The sequence below is a fragment of the Pseudophryne corroboree genome, chromosome 2 (genome assembly GCF_028390025.1).
Source record: "Pseudophryne corroboree isolate aPseCor3 chromosome 2, aPseCor3.hap2, whole genome shotgun sequence".
NCBI lineage: Eukaryota > Metazoa > Chordata > Amphibia > Anura > Myobatrachidae > Pseudophryne > Pseudophryne corroboree.
Window position 1 is genome coordinate 532,250,133 of NC_086445.1, and position 18,753 is coordinate 532,268,885.

Genomic DNA, 18,753 nt, shown 5'->3' on the forward strand with positions numbered 1-18,753 from the left:
GAAATGGGTGTTACTGGGCGGAAACACAGCGTTTTATGGGCGTGTGGCTGAAAACGCTACCGTTTCCGGAAAAAACGCAGGAGTGGCCGGAGAAACGGGGGAGTGTCTGGGCGAACGCTGGGAGTGTTTGTGACGTCAAACCAGGAACGACAAGCACTGAACTGATCGCACAGGCAGAGTAAGTCTGGAGCTACTCTAAAACTGCTAAGTTTTTTTTGTTCGCAATATTGCGTAAACTTCGTTCGCACTTTTAAGATGCTAAGATACACTCCCAGTAGGCGTAGACTAAGCGTGTGTAACTCTGCTAAATTCGCCTTGCGACCGATCAACTCGGAATGAGGGCCTATATAGTCAAAATTGCAAGGAAATATCTCACCGTGTGTACACACTTTTAGAAAAACAAACAAACAAACAAACAAACAAACAAACAAACATTGTCTGGAAGTATTGTATATCCAGAAGACAATCAATATTTTCATGAAATTTGGAGAAAAACATCTAAATATACTAAGTTACATTTTTTAGAAAGTAGTCCACTATTTTCACTGTCATTTAGTTGTGTAGCAATGCTCCTCATAGTGACTGTATGGAGGCAATATCTATGTGTATAACACACCTCCCAACATTCCTGGCAGTTGGGGACAAAAGTTGTGGTTGTCATGAATGCAAGAAAGTCCCCTCACATCAGAACTCTCCTACTTAAACATTGGGACACTTAGGATATACCGGATGCATCAAGTTCACAGTTTGCTAACATATGACAACCTAGATATGAACTGTTGACATTTTGCTTTTTATATTCTGAAGATCATCATCAAACATGACTTTTTAATCACACTTTACTACTTTTTGGATCTCCTCTACCGGAGATCCGATGGAGACGTGCAAGGGCATAAAGAAGCAATTTGTATTGGCAAACCCCTCATTGAAACAAATCACAGATGCACAATGAAGCAAATCACATCCTTGTACATTGGAAGAGGGTCCTGATAGCATAAATTGCATTATCTAGGCCCTCACAACGCCAGGGCCATATTAAGGCATAGCACAATTCTAGGAGCCTTTGAGCAGGGACAGGTGGTGGTCTCTACCTTCCTCCTAGCCAGGGCCGAAACTAGGATTTTCGGCACCCGGGCAAGGCAGTAATTTGGCGCCCGCCCCCACCCAAAAAATAAATAAATAATATTAATAAAATAAAAACATTAAATAAAAAAAGGGGCTACTACTGAACAATATTCTATGTGCCTCAAATGCCCTAAGCGTCACATGCCCCCCCCCCCAGCATGTCCAACTACATGCTCCTCTGTGTGCAGGCCTGGATTGGCATCGGGTTTACTGGGGAATCCCCCGGTGGGCCGATTGGAGTGTGCGGCCGCCTGTCCTCTGCGGCCCCGCCCCCTCCACCTGCTTATACATTTTGAGCACCGCTGGCCGCTTCTCAGGAGAGCCGGCCCGCCCCCCCTCTGCGTCACCAGGCAGCTTGTAAGTGCCGCAGCCATTGGCCGCTATCAGGAGAGCCTGCCCGCCCCCTCTCACGTGACCCTGCGGCTTGTGAGAGCCGCGGCCACTGGCCGCTATTAGGGGAGCCGGCCCGCCACCCCCCTCTGCGTCACCAGGCTGCTTGCTTATGAATTGTGAGCGCGGCATTGCGCTGCGGCCACTGGAGGTTACCTAGAGAGCTTGCCTGCCCCCACCCTCCTGACTGACCACAGACGCCATCGATGCGGACCTTGCGCGGGAAGAGAAGGTGCAGCCACGGTGGGTGCTCGTCCTGCAGCAGGAGAGGTGAAGTGAGTATGACTACACTACTTCCCTAAATGCATGTTCCTTTCCTGTGTTGGTGCTGTGAAATGTCCTGACTGGGAGCAACATGCTGTTACAGTATTATGTCTGGGGGTATAGAGTAGGGTATGGGGTGTAATATATCTCGGGGGTATGAGGTCTAATTTTATGTCTGAGGATATGAGGTTTTGAGTGTAATATTATATCTGGGAATTCTAGGTATGGGGTGTAATGTTATGTCTGGAGGTATGAGATGTAAAATGTCTTTGGGTATGAGGTGTAATATGTCTGGGGTGTGAGGTGTACAATTATATCTGGGGTTATAAGGTGTAATATTATGTATGGGGGTATGAGATGTAATATGTCTGTGGGTATGAGGTGTTCTATAATATTTGGAGGTGTGTGGTGTGATATGTCTGGAAGTGTGAGGTGTAATATATCTGGAAGTCTTATTAAATGTATGCATTGTGTCCAGTAATGTAAACCACAATGTGGTTGGAGCGGCATTCCTAGAATATGACCTATCACGCATGTTGCATTCCTCGCTCATTGTCAGCCTCTGCTCAGTGGATCTTCAGAGAAAGGAAACTGCAAACTGGTTAAATTGTCCTGGCTCACCCTCAAATCATAATCGTATCCAGAGGCGTCATGAGGCGGGTGCGGCCCACACCTGGGTGTCACCCTTTAACGGGGTGACACCGAACAAGAACCACACACCTCGCACCTGCTGCATCCCCTTCATGAAACTGTCACTGACACAGTCTATGTGTGTGTCAGAGATCACGGACCCGGCCGCGGCGCACTCGCACCTGCTTGGGGGGGTTTGAGTGTGATCGTAACTGTGCCGCGGCAGATGGAATCTTCTTGTAGGCGGGGGTTTTATCTGCAGTGCTCTATTTGCCGTCCGGCACCAAGCACTACACTTACGATTGCACCCCCCGCCGACTCAAAATCATATACCCCCGCCTGCAACAGGAAGACTCCACCGCGGCACAGTTATGTTCGCATCCCTCCCCCTTACTGACTCAAACATCACCCCCCCGCTGGAAGACTCCACTGCGGCCGGGTCCGTAAGTAATCCATGCACACCGGTCCCATGACGTCATCACGCCTCCGCTCCGCCGCTTGCGCTACTGGGACTCTGGGAGGGAGATGTGGGAGTAGGCTAAAGACAGAGCTGCTATGCTCAGTGCTGCCGTTACTTCAGGAAGCCTAGGGAGGAGCTGCCTTGAATTTGATTGCGCACCTCAATATCAACCTTCTGCTGTCACTCCCTGGCTGGCTGCAAGTCATTTCAGCTGCCAGTTGAATGTGGAAAGTTTAATCAGTGGCGTCACGACAGAGTCATCAATGGGGTGACACCAAGAAGAGCCATACATCCGCATCCCTATCTCATCCACTGACATGATAGAGACACGTCGGCGTCCATACCCGCTCCTCCACGGCACCAAGCAGCGCAGTCACGCCTACACCCCCGCCAACTCCATGAGCCCTGCTCAAATACACCTGCCTGAACACCGCCACCGCCGGGCCCGTACTGACAGTCTCTCAGCCAGGAAGCCGGTCGCTGTACGTCACTCCTCGTCATGTCAATTTCGGCTCATACCGTGTGCTATAATGTGAATTTTAGCTCATACCGTGTGCTATAATGTGAATTTTGGCTCATACCGTGTGCTATAATGTGAATTTTGGCTCATACCGTGTGCTATAATGTGAATTTTGGCTCATACTGTGCGGCATAATGTGAAAGGGGCACCAGAACTAGATAGTATAAGGGGTCCTGCTAATGTGGTGCATAATGTGTATAAGGGGTATATGTTGTGGTAAACTACACTAAAGGACACCCCCCCTTTTGAGTGGCCATGGCCCTTTTCTGAAGGGGCACGCATAATTGCAACCTTCATTTTATCATACACCCACTTCAAAATTTCCACTTCAACCAGTGTGTGTGTGTGTGTGTGTAGGCTGGCACTGACCCATGTGTGTGTGTAGGATGGCAATGATAAGGGATATTCTGTAGCGGAGATTATCTAACTTGTTATTCTGTGCTAGGGAAAGAAGATCTGTCTGAGGGGACTATTCTACGCTATGGGAGATGATCTGTCTGAAGAGAGGGGAGTTATTTGGTTCTAAAGGGAGGGGATGATCTATTTTTAGGCCCGGCAACTTTGGGGGTGATAGGGACACCGGGCCTCGAAGGTCACAAGGGCCCCTGGAACAAGGAGCACAAAAATCAGGACTACTAAGCCTAGTAATGTTTTAATAATGCAGCGCCTAATAATGGTCCACAAATTAAGACTTCGGAGACCCAGAGCACCGGAAGTAGCCACTGTGCGCTCCACAGTGCATTCCAGCAACCAGGAAGCACGCAGCAGAGTCGGGCAGAGCAAATGCAGCAGGAGCTGTACCATCACCACTGCACACCGCATCACTAATCACAACTCCGCCTACATTACATTTTGAAACAGTAATCCCGCCTACTTTGGTATTGGTCCCGCCTACAGTTAATTTGGTGCCGCCCACGAGGCCACTTTTATCTCCCAATCCGTCCCTGTCTGTGTGACCCCATACATTGCACTATATCACTGCACCATACCTCCCAACATGACCCTCTCCAGCAGGGACATAATGCTCTGCTTCTGCACTTTCCTCTTAATGTATGACTGCCCTCACCTGTGGGAAGACACCTTTCTTATCCATTAACCTGTTCAACACAGGTGCCGGCAATCATAAATTGAGAGGGAAGTCCAGGAGCAGAGCATTCTGTCCCTCCTGGAGAGGGTCATGTTGGGAGGTTTGCTGCACCTTGTCATAACACTTCATCACTGCACTACATTCCCCTATCCACTGCACTATGGGGTAATTCAGACCTGATCACTTGCTAGCTTTTTTGCAGCGCTGTGATCAGGTCAGAACTGGGCATGCATATGCACTGCAATGCACAGGCAGGTCGCATGTGTACAAAGTGGATCGCCAATCCGGTCGCATGTGTACAAAGTGGATCGCCAATCAGCGATGGGTTTGTGCGAAGGATCCATTCGCACGGCAGTTTGCAAGGAGATTGACAGGAAGAAGGCATTTGTGGGTGGTAATTGACCATTTTCAGGGAGTGGTTGAAAAATGCAGGCGTGTCCAAGCGTTTGCAGGGAGGGTTCCTGACGTCAAATCCGGTCCCGGACAGGCTGAAGTGTTCGCAGCGGCTGAGTCAGTCCTGGGCTACTCGGCACAAAATCTGTTTGTTCAGCTCTGCTACACATGCGTTTGCACACTAGCAAAGCGAAAATACACTCCCCTATGGGCGGCGACTATCTGTTTGCAGCAGTGCAAAAAAACCCTAGCGAGCGATCAGGTCTGAATTAGGCCCTATATCACTATACTACATACCCTACTCACTGAACTACATCACTACACTACATGCCCCTATGCACTGCACTACATACCCTATATGCTACACTACATCCCTTTATATGCTACACCACATCAGTGCACTTCAGGCCCCTATATACTGCAATACATTACTACACTACATACCCTATATCAGGGCTTAAAGTGGTCCTGGTGAGGTGGTAGAACTCTTGGAGGAGGACCATGGAGGCACCAGGACCTGAGGAAGGAGTAGGTGGCTGCAGCTCATCAGCAACACTAGTGCCGCCTGTATCATCGATTGACACAGATGATGGGGTGGGCTTTTCTGTTGGAATTACTGTGCAGGGCAATGGAGGAGGTGGAACTAGTTCCTCTTACCATTACAGGTGGTGGAACTCAGTTCCACCTCGTTCCCCCCCACTTTAACCCCTGCCCTATATGGTACACTACATCACTGCACTACATCCCCCTATATGCTACACTAAATCCCCCCATCTGGGAGGCAAAGCAGAGGTTGATACTGCTAAAAGGGAGCACAGTGCACTTCTATAGCTTGTACGATGCACCGCACGCTAGTCGCAGCACTGCATGGCAAAAAAGAGAGTTTAAGACAGTAGCTGACATAGGAGAGATCCCAGTAACTGGAGCTCACCCACACAGCGTCGGAGCCAGCTGCGGGCAGACAGGTGGATCAGATACATTGCCCTGGGAGCTGTCTCCTGTCTCACTGGATCAGCACAGCACTGTCAGTAAAAAAGCTTGCGAGCAGGGCCTTCCTACCTCTATGACTGTTTGTTATTACCCAGTTTTGTTATATCATTTTATTTCCAATTGTAAAGTGCAATGGAATTTTCTGCCCTATATAAAAAACTGTTAATAAATAATAAATCATAATAAATAAACCTGCTACTATGTAACTCTTTGGCGCCCCCTCAAATCCTGCACCCGGGGCGCATGCCCCCTTAGCCCCCCCTAGTTACGGCCCTGTCCTAGCCTGTAGCCTGACAGTGACTGACTGTGGACGGCTGGAGCTATCCTCTAATCGGAGTGCTGGCAGCCATTCACTGTATGGAACCATGTGGATAATGGCACGGGACTGCAGGAGTGGCATGTTATGATTTTTCTTAATTGATTCCCATAAATGAGTGTGTAGGGGCCCCAGTGCATTGCTTTGCCCAGGACCTACAATGCTGTTAAGATGGTCCTGTACAAAGCTCAAATCACAATAGAGAAAAATGGGATCTGGGAGGGTGGCCGACTCTCCCAGGAGTTTGAGAGCATTCTCCAAAATTTGTGATGTCGGTCGCATCATCATGCCCCTCTTCCACAAAGTACGAATTATGCCTATGATCTGACCTACACTGTATGGCTACGGCCACACATAGCGGCCAAGTGGGTTCCGCTGAACGGGACCCGCTTGGCCGGGAGGGGGGTTTTGTGTGCACATGGATCCTGTTCTGCGAGATGCCGCAGAACATGATCCGGCCAGTGACACACTGGATTTTAAGTGTATTTGTTCACATTGAAATCCCACCGTCCTGACATCTGGCTCAACCGCAGCATGCTGCGGTTGGATCCAGCAGCGGCGGGACTGCCGCATATGTGTGGGCGCCTGCCGCCATGTGCATGTTTCTTCCGACCAAGCAGGTCCCGCTGAACGGGACCTGCTTGGCCGCTATGTGCGGCCCTACACTAAGTCCTTATTTATTTACCTACCATCATTATACTTCCAAATTGTGTTTACTGCTTTTTTATTAAATGTCTTTAACATGTCACTAGAGGGGCTAGTTTTGTTACTACAGCATTGTAATATACAATTTATTCAATAAATCATGGAACTGTGTATAAGTGCAGGACACTATTTCAGCTCAGTTTAGTAACTTGTGCCTAAAGAAGTGTCCTTTGTGTTTAGATACCTTGCAAAAATGCGATTGGATGTGTATACATACTATAATTTAGACAACATAAATCTAATTGTTTTAGTTGATTTTCTCTAAAAAGCTCAAAAATGTGTTAAATGATGTGGGACAATTAAAGTTGAGGTGTTTATCAATGGAAATGGGTTTCTGAACTTCTAGATGGGAGTTAACAGTGTTTTTCCCAACTTTGGTCTCAATTCAATTAAGGGAGATTTTGTGAAAGTGAAATTGCAGCTTAAAAATAACGCTTATTTCTATTATGCTTGCATCTGAGAACTGTGAAATTCAATCAGAAATGGTGATTCGCTGGCATTGTGGCAATGTCACACAGTCTCTGTATAAAGAGTGACCTTGAGAGGTGCATAAAAAAGCGATGAGATCATCCTGAACCCCAAAAAAGTATAAATGAAAACAGTACCATATACGCTTTTAGTGGCTATAAGCAATGTATTGGAGATTCTTAAAAGCTGTCAAATGTTTTAATTTTTTTAGTAATGGTGGAAAACGAATTGCCAGCAAGTGTTTTTCAGCAAATTAAAGTATTTACAATATTTGGGGGTATATTAAAATATCTTTATGTGATTTTTCAGTGTTTTCTTGTACATTTGTAAAATGTTGGAAAAAAACACTTTTAGTTCCCATCTACAAGTTCAAACACCCCTCTCCCATCAAGACAACCATATCTTATAGGTTAGTTCTAAAACCAAGTTGGGTAAGGGACCTCTGATGTCACCAGGGGGAGGAGACACATAAGCAGGGGGAGGGGCCAGGGCCGAACAGGATACCCGAAATGTACCCTATCTATCCCGCTGGCCTAGCTCCTCCCCCTGGTGACGTGGCTCCTCCCTGTGACATCAAAGGTCCTTTAGGCCACTTGATTTAAACAATTATTGAACTTTTCATGTCTTTACTGGCAAAATTATTTACAGTAATTTAACTAATACAAGTGAATGATCATTAATTGGGAGGGGTCCACCAGGGGTTCTGCCTAAGTACTGACCTTTTTGCCTTAAAATAAAAATTTTCCCTACCTTTTCTTATGCTTTGAGAAACATGCACAAAAAAACCCCAAGAAAATTGCTGTGAAAAGACATTGCGATGTTGGAATTGAATTGAGAATGCTGCACAAATGAGTAGCAAGACCCACATCCTAATTGAATTGATCCCATTTTACAAGTGTACAAAAACACTACAAATCAAATCACATTGAACACATTTTAATGTAACCCAGAATACTTGGTGGCAATCAATCTGCCATTAATAAAAACTGTAAAAATCAACCATTTGACACCTTTTAAGAACCAGCAATACTTTGCTTATGGCGCACTTGCTGACTTCCTGGCTGCTAACACCCCCCCAAGGGATGCTAATTTGGCATAGCAGTGTGGCGTGACGTGGAAGGTGAATGGGCTGGTGGGCCATAATTTGTGATTGCATTATCGTGACCCTGCCCCCTGTACACAATGCTGCAATTACTGGCTATCTCAGTTCTCCACATTTTCTTGCACTTCTACCAAGTCGTTTTTTGTAGAAAACTCGCACGCCATTGCCACAATGCTCGCAAATTGCTATATCTGAATGAATTTCATATTTTGCGGGTGTGTATTGCAGAAATAGGCCAAGATGTGTGTCATTTTTAAGCTGCGATTTCACTTTCACAAAATGGCTCTTAATTGAATTGACCTCTATATAATTAGTCTGGTCATTATAATTTGCCAACTTTAGAAGATACTTGGTTGATAGAGAACCTGGAAATGTGTTTCATGCTCACTGGAGATGTCTGGCAGTTCTGCTATAGAATATCTATATAATTAACCAGAAACTACACAGCAAATTGCCTAGCTATGTTAAATAAGTATATAAACAGCTCAGATATGCAGTCCAAAATGAGAAACAAATGGAGATAACACTTTGTAGCTTACTGTATGTAATGCCACTGAACAAGATAAAGAGTATAATAATACCTTAAGACTCCTCATTCCCACCTGCTGTAATTATGAAGAAATTACTGGCCAGTCACGGCAGGCAGAAAACACTCCAACACATTTTGAGAAGCTTCGAGTGGCAGGGATTAGTATTTTAGCCATTTAGCTCCTGGATAACTGCTGATATTTTACTGCTTAGGAGGCCAGGAACGTTTCAAGGTATACAAAATATAGATGTACTAGTTAGGGACTCAGGGAATGTACTGTAATGATGCTGCATAGTTTAACTGCAAACTGATATACGTGGACCTGGAAGCTGCAGAATTTCATGATGTAAGATGCGTCATGTCCTTGGCAACCTGAAAGTGGTGCTGCAAGGATGTAACATCTTTATCCGTGGCAGTGAAATTCCATATTTACCAAACTGTTTTTAAAAACTATGGTAAGACCCATTACATAAACAATGAGAACTTTAATAAAACAGGTCTCCATCTAGATACAGTAGAGTCAATATGGAGAACGGTATACAGTTGAGTGTAATGTTGCATCTACCTTGCTCTACCCCCTTTTACTACTCCAGGCCGCAGTCACGTTCCTAGTCCAAGTACAAAGGTTTTATTAAATATTAGTACAAATAGCCTTTAGGGACATGGACAGATGAATGTTTGACTTTGAATGTTTGTTGTTCTTAGTTTGCGGTTTACACTCAAATTGAAACTCAACAGAAGAATGAACCAAGTTACTGTAGAAAGGGCATATGCTGCTCCTGGAAATATGAAGATTAAAATTGTCACATGTGTATGCAATGCCATAAACCAGTGCGTTATTGGCAAATGCATTTTTGTTGTATGAAAAGTAATAAGGAAAAAGTATTGAAGTTGCAAATAGCTTTTTGTCTGTCTTTTATAAAATATGGATATTATATTAGAATGCAATAGCCTTCAATGTTAAAGTGCAACAGAATATGTTGGCACTAAATAAGTAGATGCTAATTAAATCAAATAGTTATATCCAGTGGTCATATTAACAAGGAACTTTTCAGAATGTTTACCTTTCAGAACATAGAAATTATGGGGGAGATGTATCAAGTCTTGGAGATAGCTAAAAGGGGGAAAGATAATGTACCAATCAGCTTCTAATTGTCATCATACAGGCTGTATTTGAAAATTGACAGTAATGCTCCTTTCACACAGAGCCAAGAACCCTGGTTATTGCCGGGGTAAACCAGTACAATCTGGGTTCAGGCATGGTCTGAAAGGGTAGACCGCTACTTGGGTCGCCACCCGGATTATTCCTGAGTCTGACCCTGGTTGACTGCAGAGTGAAAGTCACTAAAAGGCTGCCGATTGCTGGCTCAGTAGTGCTAGGAGATTACATCATCTCCAAGTGTCCTGTGTGAGACGCAACGACCCATGTTCCGGCGGTGGTGTGAAAGGGGTAAGTATAGCTGAAGCCCTGGTTCCAATCCATAAACAGTGTGTATATAAATATATATATACTCGTCAATGACCAGGAGACCTGCCCTACTGTAATTTTTTTCTGTGCGCTGCAGAAGTGCAGAAGTGTGACGATATATATATATATATATATATATATATTTATTTATTTATCTATTATATATATATATATATATATATATATCAATATATATATCATGCAAGTGAACAAAATGCCACTTTTATTGCAATATGTTAAAACAAAACTAAATGTTCAAAATGTTTGCAGGAGTCATGCTAGGAGAGAATCATTGATGAGTAAAGATAAGAACAGACTTTTGGATGGTAAAAAAAACATTTTTTTTTTAATATAGTTGGATGAAAGAAGGCAGCGAGACCACTGTGGTCACTCAGCGCTGGAGAATGTCGGCATTTCTCCTTAAGGATAATAATAGGTCATGTTTTTCATTTGTTTTATGTGCGGTTTGAAACTGGGAGATCTACCAAAGTGCAAACTGCACATGAAACAGGATATTTTCAGAGCATAGTTAGAAAATGACATCACAAGTTTTTTTCAAATGGCAGATTATGCAAGCAATGTGAAATATGAAGGTGCGGTTTATCAAGCCCCAGATTAAAACGCCAGAGAAATGGTCATTATGTTTAGACATGGTTCTGACGGGCAAGATATCTGAAGCCACATGCTGTTAATGTTATTCTGCCTGTCTCAGCTGTCAAAATAAAGAATAATTCTGAGAAAAAATGGTTTCTTCTAGAGCGGTCTTTCATTTGTCAGATGGTTTTCATTGATATTGTGTGATGTGTTTCATTTTATTTATGTTTATTGTGAAAATTAGGTTTGATAGCCTTTATCACACTTCCTTATGTATTTATGAAAGGGGTATTAGCTTGGGTATGGCGCAGTACCGTCAGCGCTGCCATAGTAATGTATTTTAAATTGTTTCAGTTCAACTGTGCACAATTATGTCGCTAATTCCATTTTAATTCTTCCCTAACTTCTGATTATATTGGTTTGAAGGACTCCTTGGAAAATTATGTTGACTCCTCTGATGATGAAAACAACAAAATGCTCATTTATTAATATAAAAAGACTTATCTGTCTTCGTCTCACCTGTTTGTGCCATGTATATAGCTGGCTCATCGGCTGACCGTGGTCTCTGGGTCTTGACCTTCTGATTCTCTTCCTGGTCATCTTCTCCTTGAAGACAGAAATTAAAAAGGGTCAGTACTGTAAATAAGAACAGTTACTCTACATACAACAGACCCCCCAACGTGCCCCGCCCCACTAGGTACAAAATGCTCTGTTCCTGGACTTCCCTCTTAATTTATGATTTCCATCACCTGTGTTGAACTAGTTAAATAATAAGAAAGCTGTTTCTTCACAGGTGATGGCAATAATAAATTAAGAGGGAAGTCCAGAAACATAGCATTTTGTACCTAGTGGGGCGGGTCATGTTGGAGGGTATGCATACAATATATGTATTTATACATATACAAAGCTCCAGAAGTTTGAGAAAAGCCGTCCCATGCTGTGAAACCATGCTGTGAAATAACTGCTCGGATTGTTTGAGCCATACTTGCCTACCTGACCCTCTCCATGAGGGAGAAAATGCTCTGTTCCTGGTAGAGATGAGCGGGTTCGGTTTTACTCGGTTTTACTCGGATTTACTCGGTTCTCAAAATGGCACCTTATTGGCTCACGGATGTCATGTGTTTTGGATAGCCAATAAGAAAAATCCGGATAAAACCGAACTGGCGTTAATTCTGGCGTTAAATCCGAACCCGCTCATCTCTAGTTCCTGGACTTTCCTGGTAATGTATGATTGCCATCACCTGTGGTGAAACACCTTTCTTATCAATTAACTAGCTCACCACAGGTGATTGCAATCATACATTACCAGGAAAGTCCAGGAACAGAGCATTTTCTCCCTCATGGAGAGGGTCAAGTAGGCAAGTATGGTTTGAGCCACTTCACGATCGACCGGATCAAATGATCAGGGGTGTGCTGGTAAGTGCTCAGATAAACAAGACTAAAGGGTTAATCTGCTGCTGAGCAGTTGATAAATAATAACAGTCATTTGCAAATCATCTTATCAGTTGGAGTTTATGAATTATGTAATAAGCTGCAGATAGATTTCACCGGCAGACCACCAATTGCTCAGCCTATCGTCAGTAAAGAAATCTACCCTCCTGTGAAAATACTAATTAGCTCATAGTCATGGGCACAAATACAGAATACAACTAATAAATCACACTTTACATTCTAGTCTACAAATTACAACTTTTAAGACAGGGCCCCAGATATGTTTTCTATTGCAAAGCATGAGTCTTTTCCCCTTCTGGGTATACCGGTTGTGTGATTAAATATGCATGGTACGTCTTCCACTGGGAAGATGAAACTAAAACCATGCTGCTGTGGATCTGTATGAGTCTGAGATTTTCATCTGTACTGAGGTGAATGCTTCCTTTTACCTTAGGTACTGTCAAGGACATTAAGCAAGTGCATAGTGCACGTACAGTAAATAGTCATATGCATAGGCATTACAACACACAAAACCATCCATTCTAATGAATATTCCTTCCAGCACCTGGGAGGTTAAGTTAATTAGCTGCACTATAAATGATTTCTTGGCCTAGCTTACTTGTTATTCACAGTGTTCCTATTCACTGGGCAAGACCAAGACTAATATGTGATAGTGCCTTATATATCACTGAATGACTAGGTCAGATCTCAGTGTTATGCCCCAAGTGCCTGTTTCTCTTACAGTATGTAGCCTAAGGATTCAAAGGAAAGGGCACAACCTTCCTCCACTTTAAAACACACATATATACTAACAATAGTGAAACATAAAATATGTTTAAAAAAAAGTATTGCTGTAAACGTTTCAACTTCTTATAACACACAAAACACATTTGACCTTTGAGCATCTTTTAGAATTACTTCAGATCGTCAAAAAAATGTTCTATACAACCTGTAACTTACACAAAGTAGAGGAAGTAGACCAATATTTGTATGTTAGTGATCACTGGGGGTGATTCAGAGCCAGGGGCGGATTGGGAACAAAAAACGTCCCTGGAAAAAATTTGTACTAGTGGCCCCACTTGGGCAGCACCAGAGGTGTAAGGTCTAGCCATGGGCCATGGCAGCAGCACCCTCCCCCCAATACTTTCCAGATAGTGGGGATGTCCAGCATCAAGGGGAAGTTAAAAGGAAATAAAATTAAATGTTATGAGCACATTATATGATACAGCTTTAGAATTTAGGAAACTATATAATTCTTTAGAAAGATATATTTTCTTGCTTATTACACCAACCATATCCCAATCACTATTCACTCAATCTTATATGTCAGCCAAGCAGGCAGACAGAGCATACACTGCAATCACAGGCTAAGTGGCAAAGTCATTTTCATATATGCAAATTGTTTGGCATCTTATTCATTATGTCTATAAATAGGACCACATGTCCTGAAACAAAACGGGCCCCACAAGTGCGTCGGCCCACCGGGAATCTTCCCTGTAGACCCTATGGCCAATCCGCCTCTGTTCAGAGCTGATCGTAGATGTGCTAAATTTAGCACATCTACGATCAGTTTCTCTGACATGCGGGGGTACGCCCAGCACAGGGCTAGTCCACCCCGGAAGTCAGTCCCTGCCCCCCTGCATCGGAGTAAAAGCATTGCAGGGCGGCAATACTTTCGCACCCGCTGGAAGGCAGCTACTAGCCACATCCTGGGTCAAAGCGGCAGCTGCCGTGACCCACCCCCACAACGGTCCGGACACGGCTGCATTATCCGTACCAAGGCCCACTAACGGTTGGCACCCCCTTCCCTCTGCCCCGCGACCGCCTCTGCCTGTCAATCAGGCAGAGGCGATTGCAGTCCGGAGATGCTTTTGCATCTCAGTGGGCCTCACGGGGTGCTCACGCACAGTACGCCCGCTGTGAATGCGCACGCCTCAAAGGGCTTCAGACTGCAATTGCTGCCATTGCAGCGATCGGGTCTGAATTAGGCCTGCTGTTCGTAGTGAATAGGATAAATATTTATTTAGAGGGTAATTCAGATGTGATCGCTGCTGTGCGTTTTCACACAGCGGGCGATCTTTATAGTTTCCATATGGTCATGTAACTATCATGTCATTTGCAGTCACTTGGCACAGTGAGCAGAGATACTTTGGAACATCACTCTAAGCTTTGTCTGCTCTATGTAATGTAAGTTTCTCTGACGTCCTAGTGGATGCTGGGAACTCCGTAAGGACCATGGGGAATAGACGGGCTCCGCAGGAGACTGGGCACTCTAAAAGAAAGATTAGGTACTATCTGGTGTGCACTGGCTCCTCCCTCTATGCCCCTCCTCCAGATCTCTGTTAGATTTCTGTGCCCGGCCGAGCTGGATGCACACTAGGGGCTCTCCTGAGCTCCTAGAAAGAAAGTATATGTTAGGTTTTTTATTTTACAGTGAGACCTGCTGGCAACAGGCTCACTGCAACGAGGGACTAAGGGGAGAAGAAGCGAACCTACCTGCTTGCAGCTAGCTTGGGCTTCTTAGGCTACTGGACACCATTAGCTCCAGAGGGATCGACCGCAGGACCCGTCCTTGGTGTTCGTTCCCGGAGCCGCGCCGCCGTCCCCCTTACAGAGCCAGAAGCATGAAGATGGTCCGGAAAATCGGCGGCAGAAGACTTCAGTCTTCACCAAGGTAGCGCACAGCACTGCAGCTGTGCGCCATTGCTCCTCATACACACTTCACACTCCGGTCACTGAAGGTGCAGGGCGCTGGGGGGGGGGGGGGGCGCCCTGAGCAGCAATAAAAACACCTTGGCTGGCAAAATAATCACAATATATAGCCCCAGAGGCTATATATGTGATAATTACCCCTGCCAGAATCCATAAAAAAGCGGGAGAAAAGTCCGCGAAAAAGGGGCGGAGCTATCTCCCTCGGCACACTGGCGCCATTTTCTCTTCACAGTGTAGCTGGAAGACAGCTCCCCAGGCTCTCCCCTGTAGTTTTCAGGCTCAAAGGGTTCAAAAGAGAGGGGGGGGCACTAAATTTAGGCGCAATATTGTTTATACAAGCAGCTATTGGGGAAAATTCACTCAGTGATAGTGTTTATCCCTACATTATATAGCGCTCTGGTGTGTGCTGGCATACTCTCTCTCTGTCTCCCCAAAGGGCTGTGTGGGGTCCTGTCCTCAGTCAGAGCATTTCCTGTGTGTGTGCGGTGTGTCGGTACGGCTGTGTCGACATGTTTGATGAGGAGGCTTATGTGGAGGCGGAGCAGATGCCGATAAATGGGATGTCGCCCCCTGTGGGCCGACACCAGAGTGGATGGATAGGTGGAAGGTATTAACCGACAGTGTCAACTCCTTACATAAAAGGCTGGATGACGTAACAGCTATGGGACAGCCGGCTTCTCAGCCCGCGCCTGCCCAGGCGTCTCAAAGGCCATCAGGGGCTCAAAAACGCCCGCTCCCTCAGATGGCAGACACAGATGTCGACGCGGAGTCTGACTCCAGTGTCGACGAGGTTGAGACATATACACAATCCACTAGGAACATCCGTTACATGATCCCGGCAATAAAAAATGTGTTACACATTTCTGACATTAACCCAAGTACCACTAAAAAAGGGTTTTATGTTTGGGGAGAAAAAGCAGGCAGTGTTTTGTTCCCCCATCAAATGAGTGAATGAAGTGTGAAAAAGCGTGGGTTCCCCCGATAAGAAACTGGTAATTTCTAAAAAGTTACTGATGGCGTACCTTTTCCCGCCAGAGGATAAGTTACGCTGGGAGATATCCCCTAGGGTGGATAAGGCGCTCACACGTTTGTCAAAAAAGGTGGCACTGCCGTCTTAGGATACGGCCACTTTGAAGGTACCTGCTGATAAAAAGCAGGAGGCTATCCTGAAGTCTGTATTTACACACTCAGGTACTAGACTGAGACCTGCAGATAGTGCTGCTGCAGCGTGGTCTGTAACCCTGTCAAGCAGGGATACTATTTTGCGAACATAAGACGTCGTCTTATATATGAGGGATGCACAGAGGGATATTTTGCCGGCTGGCATCCTGAATTAATGCAATGTCCATTCTGTCAGGAGGGTATTAGAGACCCGACACTGGACAGGTGATGCTGACTTTAAAAGGCACATAGAGCCTTATAAGGGTGAGGAATTGTTTGGGGATGGTCTCTGGGACCTCGTATCCACAGCAACAGCTGGGAAGAAAAATTTTTACCTCAGGTTTCCTCACAGCCTAAGAAAGCACTGTATTATCAGGTACAGTCCTTTTGGCTTCAGAAAAGCAAGCAGGTCAAAGGCGCTTCCTTTCTGCACAGAGACGAGGGAAGAGGGAAAAAGCTGCACCAGTCAGCCAGTTCCCAGAATCAAAATTCTTCCCCCGCTTCCTCTGAGTCCACCGCATGACGCGGGGGCTCCACAGGCGTAGCCAGGTACGGTGGGGGGCCGCCTCAAAAATTTCAGCGATCAGTGGGCTCGCTCACAGGTGGATCCCTGGATCCTTCAAGTAGTATCTCAGGGGTACAGGCTGGAATTCGAGGCGTCTCCCCCCCGCCGTTTCCTCAAATCTGCCTTGCCGACAACTCCCTCAGGCAGGGAGGCTGTGCTAGAGGCAATTCACAAGCTGTATTCCCAGCAGGTGATAGTCAAGGTGCCCCTACTTCAACAAGGACGGGGTTACTATTCCACACTGTTTGTGGTACCGAAACCGGACGGTTCGGTGAGACCCATTTTAAATTTGAAGTCCTTGAACACATACATAAAAAAATTCAAGTTCAAGATGGAATCGCTCAGGGCGGTTATTGCAAGCCTGGAGGAGGGGGATTACATGGTATCCCTGGACATCAAGGATGCTTACCTACATGTCCCCATTTACCATCCTCACCAGGAGTACCTCAGATTTGTGGTACAGGATTGCCATTACCAATTCCAAACACTGCCGTTTGGACTGTCCATGGCACCGAGGGTCTTTACCAAGGTAATGGCAGAAATGATGATACTCCTTCGAAAAAAGGGAGTTTTTAATTATCCCGTACTTGGACGATCTCCTTATAAAGGCGAGGTCCATGGAGCAGTTGTTGGTCGGAGTAGCACTATCTCGGGAAGTGCTACAACAGCACGGATGGATTCTATACATTCCAAAGTCACAGCTGGTTCCTACCACACGCCTGCTGTTCCTGGGGATGGTTCTGGACACAGAACAGAAAAAAGTGTTTCTCCCGCAGGAGAACGCCAAGGAGCTGTCATCTCTAGTCAGAGACCTCCTGAAACCAAAACAGGTATCGGTGCATCACTGCACACGAGTCCTGGGAAAAATGGTAGCTTCTTACGAAGCAAAATTCCATTCGGCAGGTTCCATGCAAGAACCTTTCAGTGGGACCTCTTGGACAAGTGGTCGGAATCGCATCTTCAGATGCATCGGCTGATAACCCTGTCTCCAAGGACCAGGGTATCTCTACTGTGGTGGCTGCAGAGTGCTCATCTTCAAGAGGGCCGCAGATTCGGCATACAGGACTGGGTCCTGGTAACCACGGATGCCAGCCTTCGAGGCTGGGGGGCAGTCACACAGGGAAGAAATTTCCAAGGACTTTGGTAAAGTCAGGAGTCGTCCCTACACATAAATATTCTGGAACTGAGGGCCATTTACAATACCCTAAGTCTGGCAAGGCCTCTGCTTCAAAACCAGCCGGTACTGATCCAATCAGACAACATTACGGCAGTCGCCCATGTAAACCGACAGGGCGGCACAAGAGGCAGGATGGCGATGGCAGAAGCCACAAGGATTCTCCGATGGGCGGAAAATCACGTCTTAGCACTGTCAGCAGTGTTCATTCCGGGAGTGGACAACTGGGAAACAGACTTCCTCAGCAGACACGACCGACACCCGGGAGAGTGGGGACTTCATCCAGAAGTCTTCCAACTGTTGGTAAACCGTTGGGAAAGGCCACAGGTGGACATGATGGCGTCCCGCCTAAACAAAAAAACTAGATATTGCGCCAGGTCAAGGGACCCTCAGGCAATAGCTGTGGACGCTCTAGTGACACCGTGGGTGTACCAGTCGGTTCATGTATTCCCTCCTCTGCCTCTCATACCAAAGGTACTGAGAATAATAAGAAAACGAGGAGTAAGAACGATACTCGTGGTTCCGGATGGGCCAAGAAGAGCTTGGTACCCGGAACTTCAAGAAATAATATCAGAGGACCCATGGCCTCTACCGCTCAGACAGGATCTGCTACAGCAGGGGCCCTGTCTATTCCAAGACTTACCGCGGCTGCGTTGGACGGCATGGCGG

At 45.7% G+C, this 18,753-nt stretch overlaps 1 protein-coding gene across 1 annotated transcript in view; it reads right to left on the minus strand.

The window, feature by feature from the left end:
- Positions 1–18,753, minus strand: part of ADGRB2 (adhesion G protein-coupled receptor B2) — a 694,168-nt gene that overhangs the window by 203,144 nt on the left and 472,271 nt on the right. The window contains exon 3 of the mRNA XM_063954232.1: positions 11,561–11,647. Coding sequence (XP_063810302.1) covers positions 11,561–11,647 — 87 coding nt within the window. The remainder of the gene's footprint in view (positions 1–11,560; positions 11,648–18,753) is intronic.